The sequence below is a fragment of the Sorghum bicolor genome, chromosome 6, assembly GCF_000003195.3.
Source record: "Sorghum bicolor cultivar BTx623 chromosome 6, Sorghum_bicolor_NCBIv3, whole genome shotgun sequence".
Lineage (NCBI taxonomy): Eukaryota > Viridiplantae > Streptophyta > Magnoliopsida > Poales > Poaceae > Sorghum > Sorghum bicolor.
The window spans coordinates 25,531,039-25,547,110 of NC_012875.2; the positions used below are offsets into that span (position 1 = coordinate 25,531,039).

The following is a 16,072-nucleotide window of genomic DNA, read 5'->3' on the forward strand; positions in this document are numbered from 1 at the left end:
CCGGCCCGACCATGTGACCACCGGATCCACCTCAAGGCCTCAATGGAGCCGGTGGCTGTCCGGCCATACAGATACCCGCAGCTGCAGAAGGATGTACTGGAACGCCAGTGCGACACCATGCTGCAGCAGGGGCTCATTCGCGCCAGCACCTCACCATTTTCGGCCCCCGTCCTGCTGGTCAAGAAGGCTGACGCGACATGGCGCTTCTGCGTGGATTACAGGGCGCTGAACACAGCGACCGTGAAAGACAAGTTCCCCATCCCGGTCGTCGAGGAGCTCCTGGACGAGCTGCACGGTGCCAAGTTCTTCACCAAGCTCGATCTGCGGTCCGGCTATCACCAAGTGCGCGTCCATCCCGATGACGTGCACAAGACAGCGTTCCGGACTCACCACGGCCACTTCGAGTTCCTCGTCATGCCGTTCGGCCTCTCCAACGCACCGTCAACGTTCCAGGCGCTCATGAACTTCGTCCTAAAGCCGTTCCTCCGCCGGTGCATCCTTGTTTTCTTTGACGACATTCTTGTCTACAGTGCTTCGTGGACAGAACACTTGCAGCAGCTCCGCGCCGTCCTCGACACCCTTCGGGCGCACCACCTCCACGTCAAGCGTTCGAAGTGCTCCTTCGCCGAACAGGCCGTGCACTACCTCGGGCACGTCATCACGGCGACCGGTGTGGCCATGGACACATCAAAGGTCTCTGCGGTCCAGGCGTGGCCGCAGCCCCGCTCCACCAGAGGCCTGCGCGGCTTCCTTGGCCTCGCAGGGTACTATCGGCGCTTCATCCGCAACTACGGCACCATTGCTGCGCCCCTAACGCAGCTGCTGCGCAACGCCGGTTTCTAGTGGACCGACGCGGCGACTGCGGCCTTTGACGAGCTCAAAGCAGCCCTCGCGGCTGCACCGGTCCTCCACCTGCCAGACTTCGCGCGGGACTTCATCGTTGACTGCGACGCCTCCGGCTCCGGCTTCGGTGCGGTGCTGCACCAAGGGGAAGGTCCGATCGCCTACTTCAGCTGCCCGTTCGCTGCTCGCCATCTCAAGTCAGCAGCATACGAGCGTGAACTCATCGGGTTGGTACAGGCTGTCCGGCATTGGCGGCCGTATCTCTGGGGGCGCGCGTTCATCGTTCGCACCGACCACTACGCCCTCAAGTTCCTCCTCGACCAGCGCCTCTCCACAATCCCGTAGAACCACTGGGTGAGCAAACTCTTCGGCTATGATTTTCAGGTGCAGTACAGACAAGGCCGCCTCAACGTGGTCGCCGATGCCTTGTCACGTCGGGACGGCGATTCCCCCTTGCTGGACTCCCTGATCACAGAGCCAGCGCTGGCAGCGCTGTCTGTGCCGGCCTTCCAGCTCTTCGCAGACCTGCGCGCGGAGCTGCAGGCGAACTCCGACCTGCGCGCTCGACGGGATGCGGTCGCAGCGGGCGAGCACGGCCCCAGCTGGAGCGTGCGCGACGGCCTCATCCTCCACAACGGCCGGGTGTTCATCCCTGCTAATGCGCAGGCCCTCGACGACGTTCTCCAGCTTGCGCACACCGGGGCGCATAAAGGCATCCAGAAAACTCTTCAGCGCCTCAGGGCCAATTTTTCCGTCGAGCATGATCGGCGGGTGGTCCGTGACTTCGTTCGAGCTTGCACCACCTGCCAGCGGAATAAAACCGAGGCTCTCCACCCCGCCGGCCTCCTACAGCCCCTGTCGGTCCCCTCCAGAGTTTGGGCGGATATTTCCATCGACTTCATCGAGGCCCTGCCCAAGGTGCACGGCAAGAGCGTCATCCTCACCGTCGTGGACCGGTTCTCCAAGTACGCGCACTTCATCGCGTTGGGGCACCCGTACACCGCCGCGTCCGTCGCTCGCGCCTTCTTCCACGACATCATTCGGCTCCACGGATTTCCGGAGTCCATCGTCAGCGACCGCGACCCGGTCTTCACTGGTCAGGTGTGGCGGGACCTCTTCCGTCTGGCGGGTGTCCAGCTGCGTCTCAGCACGGCCTTCCATCCTCAAACGGATGGCCAGTCTGAGGCGGTGAACAAGACCATCGCCATGTACCTGAGGTGCCTCACCGGCGACTGCCCACGCGACTGGCTCGACTGGTTGCCCTGGGCCGAGTTCTGCTACAACACGGCGTTCCATTCTGCGCTCCGGACTTCGCCGTTCGCCGTCGTCTACGGTCGGCCACCCCTGGACCTCCTGCCGTACACACAGGGGCGAGCCGACACAACGGCTGTGGACGCCATGCTAGCCAGCCGGGACGAGTTCCTGGCTGAAGTTCGCGCTCGACTTCTTCAAGCCCAGGAACACGCACGCCGTACGTACGACACCAAGCACCATCCGCTCCAGCTTTCCGTCGGTGGTTGGGTTTGGCTCCGCCTCCTGCATCCTCCGACCAAGGCGCTGGTCCCGGGAGGTCGTGGCAAGCTTGGTCCCAAGTTTGCTGGGCCTTATCAAATCGTCGAAAAGATCAACGAAGTGGCATACCGGCTGGCTCTTCCTGCAGGTGCACGGATCCACGACGTCTTCCATGTTGGGGTGCTCAAGCCATTCCGCGGCACTCCCCCGAACGACGTTCCAGCTCTGCCTCCGCTACGCCATGGGCGGCCGCTGCTGCGTCCTGAGCGCATTCTCCGTTCTAGCCTGCGTCGCGGGGAATGATTCGTTCTTGTGCAGTGGGCTGATATGCCAGCGTCTGAAGCCACGTGGGAGCACCGGGAGGAGTTCCAAGCAGCACACCCGGACTTCCAGCTCGAGGACGAGCTGTTTCCCGAGGAGGGGAGAGATGTTATGGTAGGCAACACCTATCAAAGGAAAAGGAAGGCGCATGGCTGAGGGAGGGCTCAGCCAGCCGTGGGCTGTTAGGGACCTAGAGTCCAGGCCGTGTGCTGTTAGGATTCTAGAGTCCAGGGAGGTTCTGTTTAGGAAGAGAGAAAGTAGGAGGTTTGTTTCTATTTTTGTAACCAGCCAAGTCTATAAGGTTGAGATTATTTGTCTTAATGAGATTAAGCCTGGATTGAGACCTAAGTCTCCCCTGGGCGCCAGGACCCTGTCTCCCTGTTCTCGTTCTCCCAGCAGCCACCGATCACGGCGCCTCCCACACGCCGGCGACGCCCTCGCTTGCTGCCGGCTCCCTCTCATCCCTATCGCCTTCGCCCTCTTCCGTGTTGTAACAGAAAGCTTCTCCGAATCTTGTCCACAGCTTTAATAGCCCATGGTGGGAAATCAATTGCCATAGCCAAATAAATAAGCATGGAAGTGAGAACAAACTGCACCTGAATTCTTCGTCCAGCCCGCGTCATGAGATCTGCTTTCCATCCAGGTAGCTGATCAGCAATTTTATCTATAATAGGTTGGATTTGTTCCTTAGTTAACTTCTTGAGGGAGAGAGGCAGCCCCAAATATTTGCAAGGAAAATCCATCACAGCACAAGGGAGAAGCTCCTGTATCAATGCCATTTCTGTATCCCCACACCTGATTGGTAGCACATTGCTTTTCAGCAAATTGGTTTTGAGGCCTGAAGCTTCACCAAAAAGTTGGAGGATGCTCATTGTGATATTTATGTCCAAAGCCTCCGGGCGGAGAAAAAGAATCACATCGTCCGCATAGAGGGAAATGCGATGTTGGAGAGCTCGAGATGAAAGTGGCTGCAACAAACCATCAGCAGCTGCCTTGGCTACCATATGTCCCAACACATCCATAATTAGAATAAAAAGCATGGGCGATAACGGGTCACCTTGTCTTAATCCACGTTGGTGAGAAATACGATCCCCAGGTATACCATTCAAAATCACTTGAGTAGATGAGGAGGAGAGCAGCCCACTGATTATGTCTCTCCAAATTTGGCCAAAGCCTAAGTGCTGCAAGACCTCTAGCAAAAAGGGCCAAGAAACTGAATCAAAGGCCTTCGAAATATCTAATTGGAGAAGGATTCTAGGCTGCTTCTGCTGATTGAGAAATCTTGCCGTTTGCTGAACAAGCATGAAATTGTCCTGTATGAAGCGGCCCTTTATAAATGCACTTTGATTAGGTGACACCATCTGTTGCAGCCGGCATGCAAGCCGGTTCGCCAACAATTTAGTGATCAGTTTAGCAAAACTATGAACCAGACTGATAGGCCGAAAATCCCTTGGCTGCTTTGCCTCCTCTTTCTTAGGTAGAAGGATGATGTAGGCTGCATTAAGCATTTCAAAACCTGCAAATTTTCTACTCCACACCACAGAAACTGCCGTCATAATTTCATTTTTTATAATGGGCCAGCAGACCTTGTAAAACCGACCAGTAAACCCATCTGGACCGGGCGCTTTATCCGGAGGCAGCTGCTTGATTGTGTTCCACACCTCTTCCTCCGTAAAAGGGAGCTCAAGGTCAGCTAGATTATGGGGGACAATTCCAAGCTCATCAAGATTGATGGAGTGCTCTCTGTCCAGGGCTGTTCCAAGTAAATTATCATAGAAATCATCTACCAATCTTGCCTTGTCATCATGTTTGGTGAAGATCTGATCTCCTGAAACAAGCTTGCCAATGAAATTCTTCCTCTTACGGTGACGGGCATGGAGTTGAAAGAGTTTTGTGTTGCATCCCCACCACGTATCCAGTCAATTCTGGAGCGAAGACGGGAAATTGTCCGCTTGAGAGAAGCAAGAGCAAGGCTGTGCTTCTTAAGATTGTTTTTTAGCCAATTTTCCTTTGGTGAGAGGGTGCGACTATCTTGGGCAATCTTGTAGAAGATTAGGATTGGGGCAATTGGCCACACCTCAATTGGAGGGGGCTGCCTTCTATTATATAGGGCCGACTGGCCTTTACAAGGCAAGGGTGATTCCCTTGATTTACATCTGATTTACATCTCCTAATTATAGTAACTAAATCAGTGATTTACATCTGCTAATTATAGTAACTAAATCAGCTACCCCTGATTGATTTACATCTGCTAATTATGACAATGATATGCCGCAGCATATGGTAAGGGGCTGCGACATATTCTATTGCCTAACACCCGCCCGCAGTCGCAGCGGGAGGCTCCCGGACGCAAAGGCTGGATCGAAACTCTCGAAAGAGTGCTGTCGGAAGCCCTTTAGTCATGATGTCAGCGAACTGATGAGAGGAGGGTACATGGAGAACCCGAATTTCACCAAGGGCCACCTTCTCGTGGACGAAGTGAATGTCGATCTGTGCTTCGTTCGCTTGTGGTGGACGGGGTTGGCTGTCATGTAGACGGCGCTGATGTTGTCGCAGAAGACAACGGTGGCGGAGGGCAGCTGAATATGGAGCTCCTGGAGTAACTGTCAAAGGAGTAACTGTCGAAGCCAGCAGCATTCAGCCACAACGTGAGCCACAGCCCGATATTCTGCCTCTGCGCTAGAGCGGGATACCGTGGTCTGGCGCTTGGAGGACCAGGAAACCAAATTGTCGCCGAGATAGACACAGAAGCCGGAGGTGGATCGTCGAGAGTCTAGACAGCCTGCCCAGTCAGCATCAGAGTAGGCAGTCAGCTTGTCGATAGAGCCAGTGCCAATGTGAAGACTCGAGGAGTCCCCTGGACGAAGCGTAGGATGCGCTTGATGAGCGCACGGTGAGGCTCGCGCGGGGCGTGCATGAAGAGGCACACCTGTTGAACAACATAAGCCAGATCAGGACGAGTCAACGTCAGGTACTGGAGAGCCCCCGCCAGGCTCCTGTACACAGATGCGTCCTTCTCTGACAGTAGAACCCCGTCGGTCGCGGATAGCTTGGCATGAGTGTCAACAGGTGTCGATGTCGGATGACACTCAGCCATGCCCGCACGCTGAAGAAGCTCGACGGCGTACTGTCGCTGGGAGAGGAAGAGGCCATCGGAGGAGCGTGTGACAACGATGCCGAGGAAGTGGTGGAGGGCGCCAAGATCCGTCATGGCGAACTCGGAGCTCAGCCGAGCCATAATGTGATGGAGCGCCGAGGACGAAGCGGTGAGGACGATGTCGTTGACGTACAGCAGTACGTAGGCGAGGCTCGTCCCTTCTCGTAATATGAAAAGGGACGTGTCGGAGGTGGAGGCGACGAAGCCGAGCTGCCGGATGAAGGTGGCGAAGCGCTGGTACCAAGCCCGCGGAGCTTGCTTCAGTCCATACAAGGACTTGAGCAGACGGCAGACGTGATCTAGAGCGCCAGGGTCGACGAATCCTGGCGGCTGCTGACAGTAGACGGTCTCCTCGAGGTGGCCGTGAAGAAAGGCGTTCTTCACGTCCAGCTGGTGAATCGGCCAGGCACGAGATGCGGCGATGCTGAGTACAGATCGTATGGTGGCCGGTTTGACAACCGGGCTGAAAGTCTCGTCGTAGTCGACTTCCTCGCGCTGGGAGAAGCCTCGGACAACCCAGCGAGCCTTGTGGCGAGCGAGGGACCCATCAACATGGAACTTGTGCCGGAAGATCCACTTCCCCATCACGATGTTGGCGCCGGGGGGACGCGGAACGAGCTGCCAGGTGTTGTTGTCGACGAGGGCCTGGTACTCATCCATCATTGCAGCACGCCAGTTGGTGTCGGCCAGAGCGCTGCGGTAGTTCGTTGGGATCGGCGATGGTGAGGAAGATGTGGTGGCCGCCAGCCCTTCATAGCTGACGCGAGGGATGGCACCCGTCATGGTAGGGTAACACGTGGCGGCGGTGGTGGTGGCGGAGCAGTAGAGGCTGCTGGTGCCGGTGAGGGCGCCGTCGGTGGCGCCGGGGCGTCAGGAGGGACTGCCGGGGCAGCCGCTTCTCCGGACGGCTCGAGGCGGGGGCGGCGGACGTAGACCCGTGGAAAGGTGTGGGGGTATAAACCCCTATACCCTTACGGCTAGACTTGGGCCAGGAGGCTTGGCCCATTACGAGACAAGTACGAGGCTTGATTCGACAGCTTGGAGTTTCGCGCAAGGAAACAAGACGTGGAGATCAAGCAGGATTCTAGTCGGTTAAAATAGGAATTGATATCCAACTATCTATGGCAATTGTAACCGACTAGGATTAGTTTCTAGATCTGTAACCCTGCCCTCCGGACTATATAAGGAGAGGCAAGGGACCCCCCTAGGACATCATTATTCTCTCAACACAAATCAATACAACAAGACGCAGGACGTAGGTATTACGCCAACTCGGCGGCCGAACCTGGATAAAAAGCTTGTACGTGTCTTGCGTCGCCATCGAGTTCGTAGTTTGCGCACCGTCTACCGATAAACTACTACCGTGGGTATACTCCAAGGTAGACTGCCGACTAGCTTTCGTCGACAAAAGGGGACCACGCCGGGTCCAGGCGGGGGCACGTGACCACACCCGCCTGGTGTCAAAGGAGGCGATCCATGTGATGCCGCAACGTCGGAGGGTGGCTGCTCAACATCCGAGGGGGATGGAGTAACCACGGGCGTAGAAGAGGAAGTCCCACCTGCAACAACAGTAGAGCAAGGCACCGAAACCATATCGTTGTTGAGGAGAAAGTCGTGAGATGCGGGGGAGGAGGCGTCTGAGGTGGCTGCAAAGGGAAAAGTGGTCTCATCGAATATAACATGGCGAGAGATGATGATGCGACGTGTTGATAGGTCGAGGCAGCGGTAACCTTTGTGTGAGGGGGGATATCCGAGGAAGACGCATGCCGTGGAGCGAGGGGCGAGCTTATGTTTAGAGGTTGCTTGCATGTTGGGGTAACAGAGACCCAAAAACACGCAAATGGTTATAGGTTGGTGGCTGCTTATGCAGACGAGTATATGGAATGGCATGCTGAATGGAGGAGGATGGGCGCCTATTATGGAGGTAGCAAGCTGTCAGGAGTCCCTCGGCCCAATATGCGGGAGGCAGGGAGGCGTGGAGCAGCATGGTACGAATGGAGTTGTTGAGGGTGCGGATGATGCGTTCAGCTTTGCCATTTTGGGATGATGTGTAGGGACAGGAGTAGCGGAGGTGAGTGCCTTGAGCAGCGAAGAATTTGGTGGTGGCAGTGTTGAGGAATTCAGTCCCGTTATCAGCCTGAAAGCATTTTATGGGAAAGCTGAATTGTGTTTTGGCGAGCGTAGCAAGTTCAACTAAGTGTTGGTGGACCTCTGATTTTTTTCGGAGTGGAAAAACCCAACAGTAGTGGCTATAATCATCTAAGCATACCAAGTAGTATGAAAAACCAGACAGACTGTTGATGGGGGAAGTCCAAACATCACAGTGAACAAGTTCGAAAGGGGCATGAGTTATGGACTGCGAAGAACTGAAAGGTAGACGCGTATTGCCTATCTGACAAGAGTGACATAGGGAGTGGTCTACTTTATTACAGGAAACAACATGCAATTTATTGAGGCGCTCTAGAGCAACGGGTGCAGGATGGCCGAGACGTTGATGCCATAGAGTCGACGAAGCAGCCAGGAGAGCATGAGGTGGAGCGGCAGCTGTGGAGGCAGGCATGGTGTATAGGTCCCCATCGCAGTTACAGCGGAGAATCACGCGTCCCGTCCTGAGATCCTTAACAGAAAAACCATGTGCGTCAAATTCAAAGGAGCAGCTATTGTCACGAGTGAATTGACGGACAGAAAGCAGGTTGCGGACTATGGATGGTGCAACAAGAATATTATTAACAGCGAAGTTTGTGGTAGGTGTGGGAAGGATGGAGTGACCTCTAGACCGTGACAGGAATACTGGTGCCATTACCTACTGTTATTGAGGAGATGGAGGAGGGGAGACGTTGGGTGAGCATACCAGCCGAGGACATATGTGTGGAGGCGCCAGAGTCAACTATCCAGTCGCCCTGCAGTTGCATGTTCTGCAGGGCAGCGATGAGGCCGGCTGCATCCCAGGTGCTGGTGGAGGTGTTGGAGCCGTTGGAGGAGGTCTGGAGCGGAGCGGAAGCGGTGTTGGCCTGTGGGGGAGGCCCTAGTATGCCCGAGTTGCGCCCAGCCTGGCCACCAGGACCTCCAGGAACGCCAGAACCGCCCTGGCGGCGCTGTCCAGGAGGAATGACACGCTCTCCAGGGGCCACACGTTCGCCGGTCCAGGGATTGAAGCCCCAGGGAACGCGCTTGTTGGTGCTGGTGCCGCCGGAGGTGCCACCGGAGGACTGCTGGCCACCCTTCTTGGTGTTAGGGCGCCGGCCGCCCAGCTGCTGCTGCTGGTGACCGCCAAGAGAGGAGAGGCAGCAGCCAGGAGGGCGGTGGTGGCGCGCACCTTTTCCTCGTTCTGTAGGCGCAGCTCTTTGAGGAGGAGCTGGTGCCGGGCAGCAGCGAGGGTGAGGGGCTGTGTCCCGGCGATGTTGTCGGCGACATTGGAGTAGACCTCGTTGAGCCCTCGCAGCAGGTTGAGGACGAGGTTGGGTTCAGAGACGGGCTGCCCAACGTCGCGCAGTTCGTCGGCCTTCTCCTTCATGCGAACGCAGTAGGCGTCAATGGACAGATCCCCTTGAGTCATCGAGTGGACAGATCCCCAACGTCGCGCAGTAGGGTCTCGTAGCTTCTGGGGCGGCCTCCGAAGTGGTAGGAGAAACAACCACTGGAGAACGCTCAGCCGCCGGATGGGAGCCACCAAGATCCTGAATTGGCCGTTGACGGTAACGCGGCCTCCTCCGTCGGCGCCTCATGTCCTGTCTGGATTCAGGGCGCTGCCCATCAAGATCGGCACTTGCCACTTTTGTTGATTCTGGCCACTGCCCTTCAAGAAAGCTACTCAGCGCACCCACCGGAGAAAGCTGTTGTGGGGGAGCAGCTTCTGCAGGGGTAGTCCGCCGCCAAACCGGAAGCCTGGCCTGTGGACGTTGCGCTGCGCCGTCGCCGCTCACCAAATCCACCGGAGGAGACCGTCGTGGGGGAGCAGTTTCAGCAGTCTGCATAGGCCTCGAGCAAATCCGCCTCCAGACACATTGTGGGCGCTGCACTGCCCCGCCGCCTGCCGAACCCGCCGGAGGGGGCTGTTGCAGGGCAGCAGGACGGTGAGGCCCCGAGTGAACCCTACCACCACCACCAGCCACGCTCGGGCACTTGTAGGAGCGATGACCCAAAGCATGGCAAATGAAGCAACGGGTTTTCTGGCGGCACAAGGCAGCAGAGTGCGAGGTGGAGAAGCAGTTGAAGCATTTGCCAGCGAGGTCGGCAGGAACTGGACGTCGAGGAGTAGCCGCCTTGTGCCACCGCCGACGCCGGGCGCTGCGCGATTCGAACCTCTGCCAGCCATCCGAATCTGTTCGACAGGCAACATGCGGTCCAAAGGAACCACGACGTCCGGGAGCCCGACGGAGGAGGACGATCTTGGTACCGTTGCAGGCCGCCGCCGCCGTTGTGCACCCAGCCATCACAGCTGGCACAGCACCAGCAGCAGCCGAGTCAGCCGAACCAGCCGCCCCCGACACGTCGGGAGAGACCGACCTCAGGACGACGTAGCGAAAGGAAGGCGGGCTACAGTCGCTCCAGCGCTCCTGCTTGGAGCGGCCACGAGCAGAGGAGGGGGATCCCGACGCCTTTGAGGAGGAGGAGGTGGCCGCCGGGATCGGGATGATCACCGGCGCGGGGCTGGGGGAAGGCGAGACGTCGGGAGGGGAGGGGGCGGGAGACGAGACGTCGGGAGGGGAGGGGGCGGGAGACATCCTCTCTACATCTACGCACGTTGTAAAGCGAGAATCTGAACTTAATTCCATTACCTCAACTTAGAAACCAAGGACAACCAATTCCTATCATGTGGTGAAGTTCCCAGAACTTCTGTTTGCTTTATCCCCTTCCCCTGCAAAAAATGCTTCTCCAATTTTCCATCATGACATCAGTTTCTTCTCTATCAGAAGCTAATGCGTCATTGACATGGCAGTACATGAATTTTCAAAGTCAGGACTGCTACTAAGAGTTAAAGAGTATCAGATATGACAGGTTCAAGAATGGATGAGCATAGCAGAGTTTATAGAGTGTTACAGATTATTGCCCCACACCTGCTCCAATGGGTTGGAGCTCTGCACAGAGAATCCAAGAGTTAGGAATATTTTTTTTGGTATTATTCTATTATTATGCTGAACTGTCATGTTTTGTGGTATTTCATTAATGCTTGGTATTTTCTTTGATGCTGAGTATAGACCTTGAAGCCTGAATTTGGCTATGTTGTGCCAAAACATTTATTCCTGTTAAAATCTTTGAAAGCCTTCACCAGAAATACAAGAGAGAATCCTTCACCTCCACCCCCACCCCCTGGGGGTGACTTATTAATACACTGGATTGATTGTTTGATGTTACGGACATAATTTTCAACTTGGAGCCCATGGCACTGTGTTGCTTGTATTGTAGCCAATGTTCTCGGAAATGAAGGAAACTTCTTATCAATTGCTGTTAACCTTGTTGATGCCTAACTGTGTTTCCCATTGTTACTCCAGACTGCTGCTTTGGATGGTGAAACTGACTTGAAAACAAGAATCATTCCTCCGATTTCTGCTAACTTGTCAGTAGAGCAGCTAGGAAAAGTCAAGGTGAGTCTTTCTGCACTTGTCCTTTGATATTTCTTATTTCTTTTTTGATTACTAATGTTTAATTTGTGCAGGGTGTAGTTGAGTGCCCCAACCCAGATAATGACATACGAAGATTTGATGCTAACATGCGCTTGTTCCTCCCTATAATTGACAATGAAAAATGTCCTTTGACTATCAACAATACACTTCTTCAGTCATGTTACCTACGGTACACTGAATGTGCTTGTGGAGTTGCAGTTTACACAGGTAAATACAGAATATGATACATGATGCCTTACTTATTGTGCCGAATCATTTGTTTTGCATGTAGCGGACCTGAAGACATTATAGCGTCATGGTTAACCCACCAATCATCCATTGCAGGCAATGAAACCAAATCTGGAATGAGTAGGGGAGCTGCAGAGCCCAAGCTCACTGCTGCTGATGCAATAATAGACAAGCTCACTATTGCAATATTCATGTTCCAAATTGTTATTGTACTTGTTCTGGGTTATTTTGGGAATGCTTGGAAGTACACTCAGGGGCTTAAGGTGCTATCTCTTTTTGTTAATCAGGTTCTGATGCAGAAAATTCACTGTAATTTGCATGCATGTTGTTGTACTCTCTCATGGGCACTTGCTATCGTATTTTGTGATTAGATGATTTCATCTATAAGGAATTGAACATATAATTATGTCATCTGTTTTCTGTGATCTGATATGTGATTTTCTTTATGTAGCAATGGTATCTTATGTATCCTGTGGAGGGAGAGTCCCCATGGTATGATTTCTCGATTATCCCATTACGCTTTGAGCTGTTGTGCTCCATAATGATTCCGATCTCCATAAAGGTATGCTTGCAGTTTGAATTGTTGCTAACTCTTTCTTTGTTTGTTAGTCCTGTTTGTTTTTCTCCTCCATACCAAGCCAAAATTTGGCAGTGGCCAAGTTAGGGATTGCCAAAATTTGGTTATATACAAGATGTTTGAATTAGAACCATGCCAAAATGCTAGGAGGATTAACAAACCATTGTTTGAGTATGACATGTGGGTCACATGTTTAAAAAATAATTTAATAACTGATAGGTAATATGGATCTTGATTTGCTGGTTCAATTGCATGGAGTACTGCTGTGAAACCGGATTATATATTAGAGTCATGGTTCAACTGGTATAATCAATGGAATTTTAGAAATGAAGCAATCAACCCTAGGGGTACCACCAATCTCTGCCACGTCAAGTTGGCATGCAATTTGGCTTCTTGGGTACCTCGGGCCAGCACTGCCTTTTTTTTTTGGCCTGGTCGACATCAGCCCTTCAACCAACCGATGACCTAATTTGTTTGGCATGGCCTTATTCTAATGTACACCAATACACCATATTAAAAGTTACTGTACAATTTGTTATACTGTTTGGTTGGCAATTTTATTTCATATAGAATATTAATATTTTATTGTGCTGTAGGGATACTGCATGTACAGGTTTTTTATATTGACCAATACACCTAACATGATTGAACAAATAGATTTGGTGGCCATAGACAACATCCCTACTGGAAGTGGAAAGCTGCCATAGCCAAGGTTTAGTGCCTTGTTGAGCTCCTTCTGACTACTGGCCTAGAAACATATTATTGGTACTATTATGTCAGAATGCCTTTTCCGGTCCCTGCCAAAAAGCTCAGACATGTCCACTTGTGGGCATTGCTAGCTTGCTTTAAAGTCCAACTTGCAAACCTTCCTTCGACACTTGCCAGATCAACAAAGGATTGAGGTCGCACAACGGTGTTGCACACTAGTCTAGGTCTAGATTTTTTTTCCAACTAATTGCACATACTTTATTGTGTCTGATAAAACAGCAAGTTTGCCACTATTCTGATCAAATTCAACTGTAACTTCATTAATTTGTTCTGTGACCAAAACTCGCGTGGGGGGCACCACGGCTGGTTCCAGAGTCCAAGGCTAGCTGTTATCTAGTTTGTTAGGCATATTTGGTTGGTTAGATATATGAGGATATTCAGGAGTTTGTTACCTTTTATTATTTGTAATTGCCTATAAGGCCTAAACAGTTAAGGAATAAAGATCAGCGAGGGAAAGATTTATCTCTCTCTTGCTCCTGGCGAGTTGGTGCTCACGACTCTCTGCCCTAATTTCCTGCCGATGCCCAAGCACGGCGCAGCCAGCCCGCCGCCGAGCCTTCAAGCCTCGGCCGGCCACCTCTCACTCCTATTCTCTATGTAGCCATGACAATCTGGTATCAGAGATCATGGCATCCTTGGCTCCGTCCACCACCGCCGCTCCCTCCACCACCATGCCCGTCACCACCACGTCGCCCACCTCCTCTGCTGCACCCCCCATCAGCCTAGCCACTACCCTGGTGCCTAGCGCGCCGCTGCAACCTGTTCCCCCTAGCGGCAGTACTCGGTGACGGAGAGGTCGCCTTGGACAAAGTTGCGAAACCGCGTCTCCAACTGAATGGAGCGAGCCTCGCGGTTGCCGAGAAATTGCGACTCGATAGCAAGCCAGGTGTGCCTGGCTGTAGAGCCCTGAGCATGGATGATCTCGCCCAGATCATCCGTGAGCGTGGTGACGATCCAGGACTTGACGACGCAGTCCATTCAGGCCCAATCAGGAGAAATCGGGACTGGAGGGTCTTCGCGGACATGGCCCTGGAAAGAAAACTTGCCGAGGATGAGCAGAAACTGGTCGCGCCAACGGTTGAAGTTACCGAAGTCGACGTCGAGGATGGTGGTGACGTGGGGGAGTGAAGTTGGAGTAGAGTCATGGCTTTGTGGTGAAGCATGGCTGCACGAAGATCGGTTGGCGCAGGGGTTCCTCCAAGTGACACAGGGGCGCCTCCAGGAGACGCAGGGGCTCCTCCCGAAGGCTCGGGCGCGATGGTGGCGTCGGCGGCTGCCCGCTCCATGGCAGCGCGCGCGAGAGCTTCGCTGGCGCGTTGGGCCGCCTCGTCCCGCTCCTTGGCGGCGGCTGCAGCCTGCTGCTCGGCTTCGAGGGCGTGAGCCAGGGCAGCGTCGCGCGTGGCCTTCCGATCGCATTCCAGGCGTTGTGCGGTGTCGGCGGCGTCGTTCGCCTGTTCCTGGGCGATCTCATCGGTGGTGGAGGCGTCTTCGGTGTCTTTGGGGGTGGGCGGAGAGGAAGCTATGGTGGCGCAGCACAGCAGGGGCCGGCGCGCGTGGGGCTGGGGGGTGCGCGGCTGAGGGCCTGCGCGCTGAGGTGAAGCTGCGCGTGGCAGGGGCAGGGGCCTGCGCGGGGCAAGGGCCTGCGCGTGGAGGTGAAGGGCTGAAAGGTCCAAATGGCTAGAGCGGGGTGAATAGCCTATTTTAAATTTTCTACAAACTTTAACTAGACAAGTTGATTAGTAAAACAAATGGCGAAGCTATCCTAGCACTAGCACAACTAAGTTATGCAAGCCACCTACATATGTCTATCAAGAAAGCTAAACACTATGATATTACAAGAAAGCACAACTTGAAGCTAGCTACACTTCTAAACAAGATAGCTAAGCTAAACAAGCTACACAACTAGCAAGGTATGCACATAAGGATAGGGGAGTGATTGTTATACCAACGTTGTAGAGTATATATATATATAACCAATCAATCAATCAATCACAATTACAAGAGAATCCTCGGCAAGAGAAGATATAAGATTTTTTACCGAGGTTCACTTGCTTCCCGGCAAGCTAGTCCTCGTTGTGGCGATACACCCACTTGATGGATCAAGAACTAATTGACAATCCAAAGCCAAACTCTCAGCGGGTGCCGCACATCCACTCACAAGACGAGGATCCTCCAAGCCACGAGCAATCCACTAGAGTAGCCAATTGCGATCTCCCGCGGGGAAGACTCAGGAACCCCTCACAAATCACTTGGTGAGGCTCGAAACAATCTCTGATCACGAGCTTAACACCACCACTGCTCCAAGCCGTCTAGGGCGTCGGAAAACACCCAAGAGTAACAAGAAATCCGCAGATCAAGTGCCACTAGATGCAACTCTCAATGCAATGCACTTGAATCTCACTCAATCTCACTAGGATTAGCAATCAAGCAAGGAGATGAGTGGAGGGAGTGTTCTCTAGCTCAATGTATGCCTCAAGTAATCAAATGTGCAAGAGAGAACCTTCCAAAGCCGGCCACCTCCTATTTTATAAGCCCTCTCAACAAAAGAGGCGTTGGTCACTTTCACTGGGCTGAAATTGGGGGCACCAGACGCTCAGTAGGGAGCCACTGGATGCTCGACTCCCTGCGTCCGGTGCACAGATGTTAGCCACGTGTCCACCTCTGAATCTCGTGCGTCAATCTCTAACGGTCACCTGCGGACCACCGGACGCGACTAAGTGAGCACCAGACGCGTCCGGTACTCACCGGACTCGTGCGCAGAGTGGATCACAAAGACGCTCGATCACCAGATTCGGAGCATCGGACGCGTCCGGTGCTCATCGGACTCGTGCGCAGAGAGGATCACAAAACCCCCTCACACCGGACGCACACCACCCGACGCACTGAGAGCGTCCGGTGCTCTCAGTCAGACGCCCTCTGCTTAAGTCAGGCCATACCGGACGCAGACCAGCGGACTACTGCATTAAAAGAACCCTGTAAGCATTGTGGCAGGACTAATCATAGTTCAGATAATTGTTTGCTAAGCATCCAGAGAAGCTGGCC

The 16,072-nt window shown here is 53.7% G+C and overlaps 1 protein-coding gene across 7 annotated transcripts in view; it reads left to right on the top strand.

Annotated features, from left to right (window-relative positions):
• Nucleotides 1–16,072, top strand: part of LOC8086477 (phospholipid-transporting ATPase 2) — a 51,958-nt gene that overhangs the window by 8,322 nt on the left and 27,564 nt on the right. For 5 of the 7 annotated variants that reach the window (XM_021462899.1, XM_021462901.1, XM_021462903.1 and 2 more), the window contains 4 exons: nucleotides 11,326–11,418; nucleotides 11,490–11,664; nucleotides 11,782–11,972; nucleotides 12,137–12,247. In XM_021462899.1, the coding sequence (XP_021318574.1) occupies nucleotides 11,326–11,418; nucleotides 11,490–11,664; nucleotides 11,782–11,972; nucleotides 12,137–12,247 (570 nt within the window). The remainder of the gene's footprint in view (nucleotides 1–11,325; nucleotides 11,419–11,489; nucleotides 11,665–11,781; nucleotides 11,973–12,136; nucleotides 12,248–16,072) is intronic. The other 2 variants (XM_021462900.1, XM_002446195.2) reach the window with 1 other exon arrangement.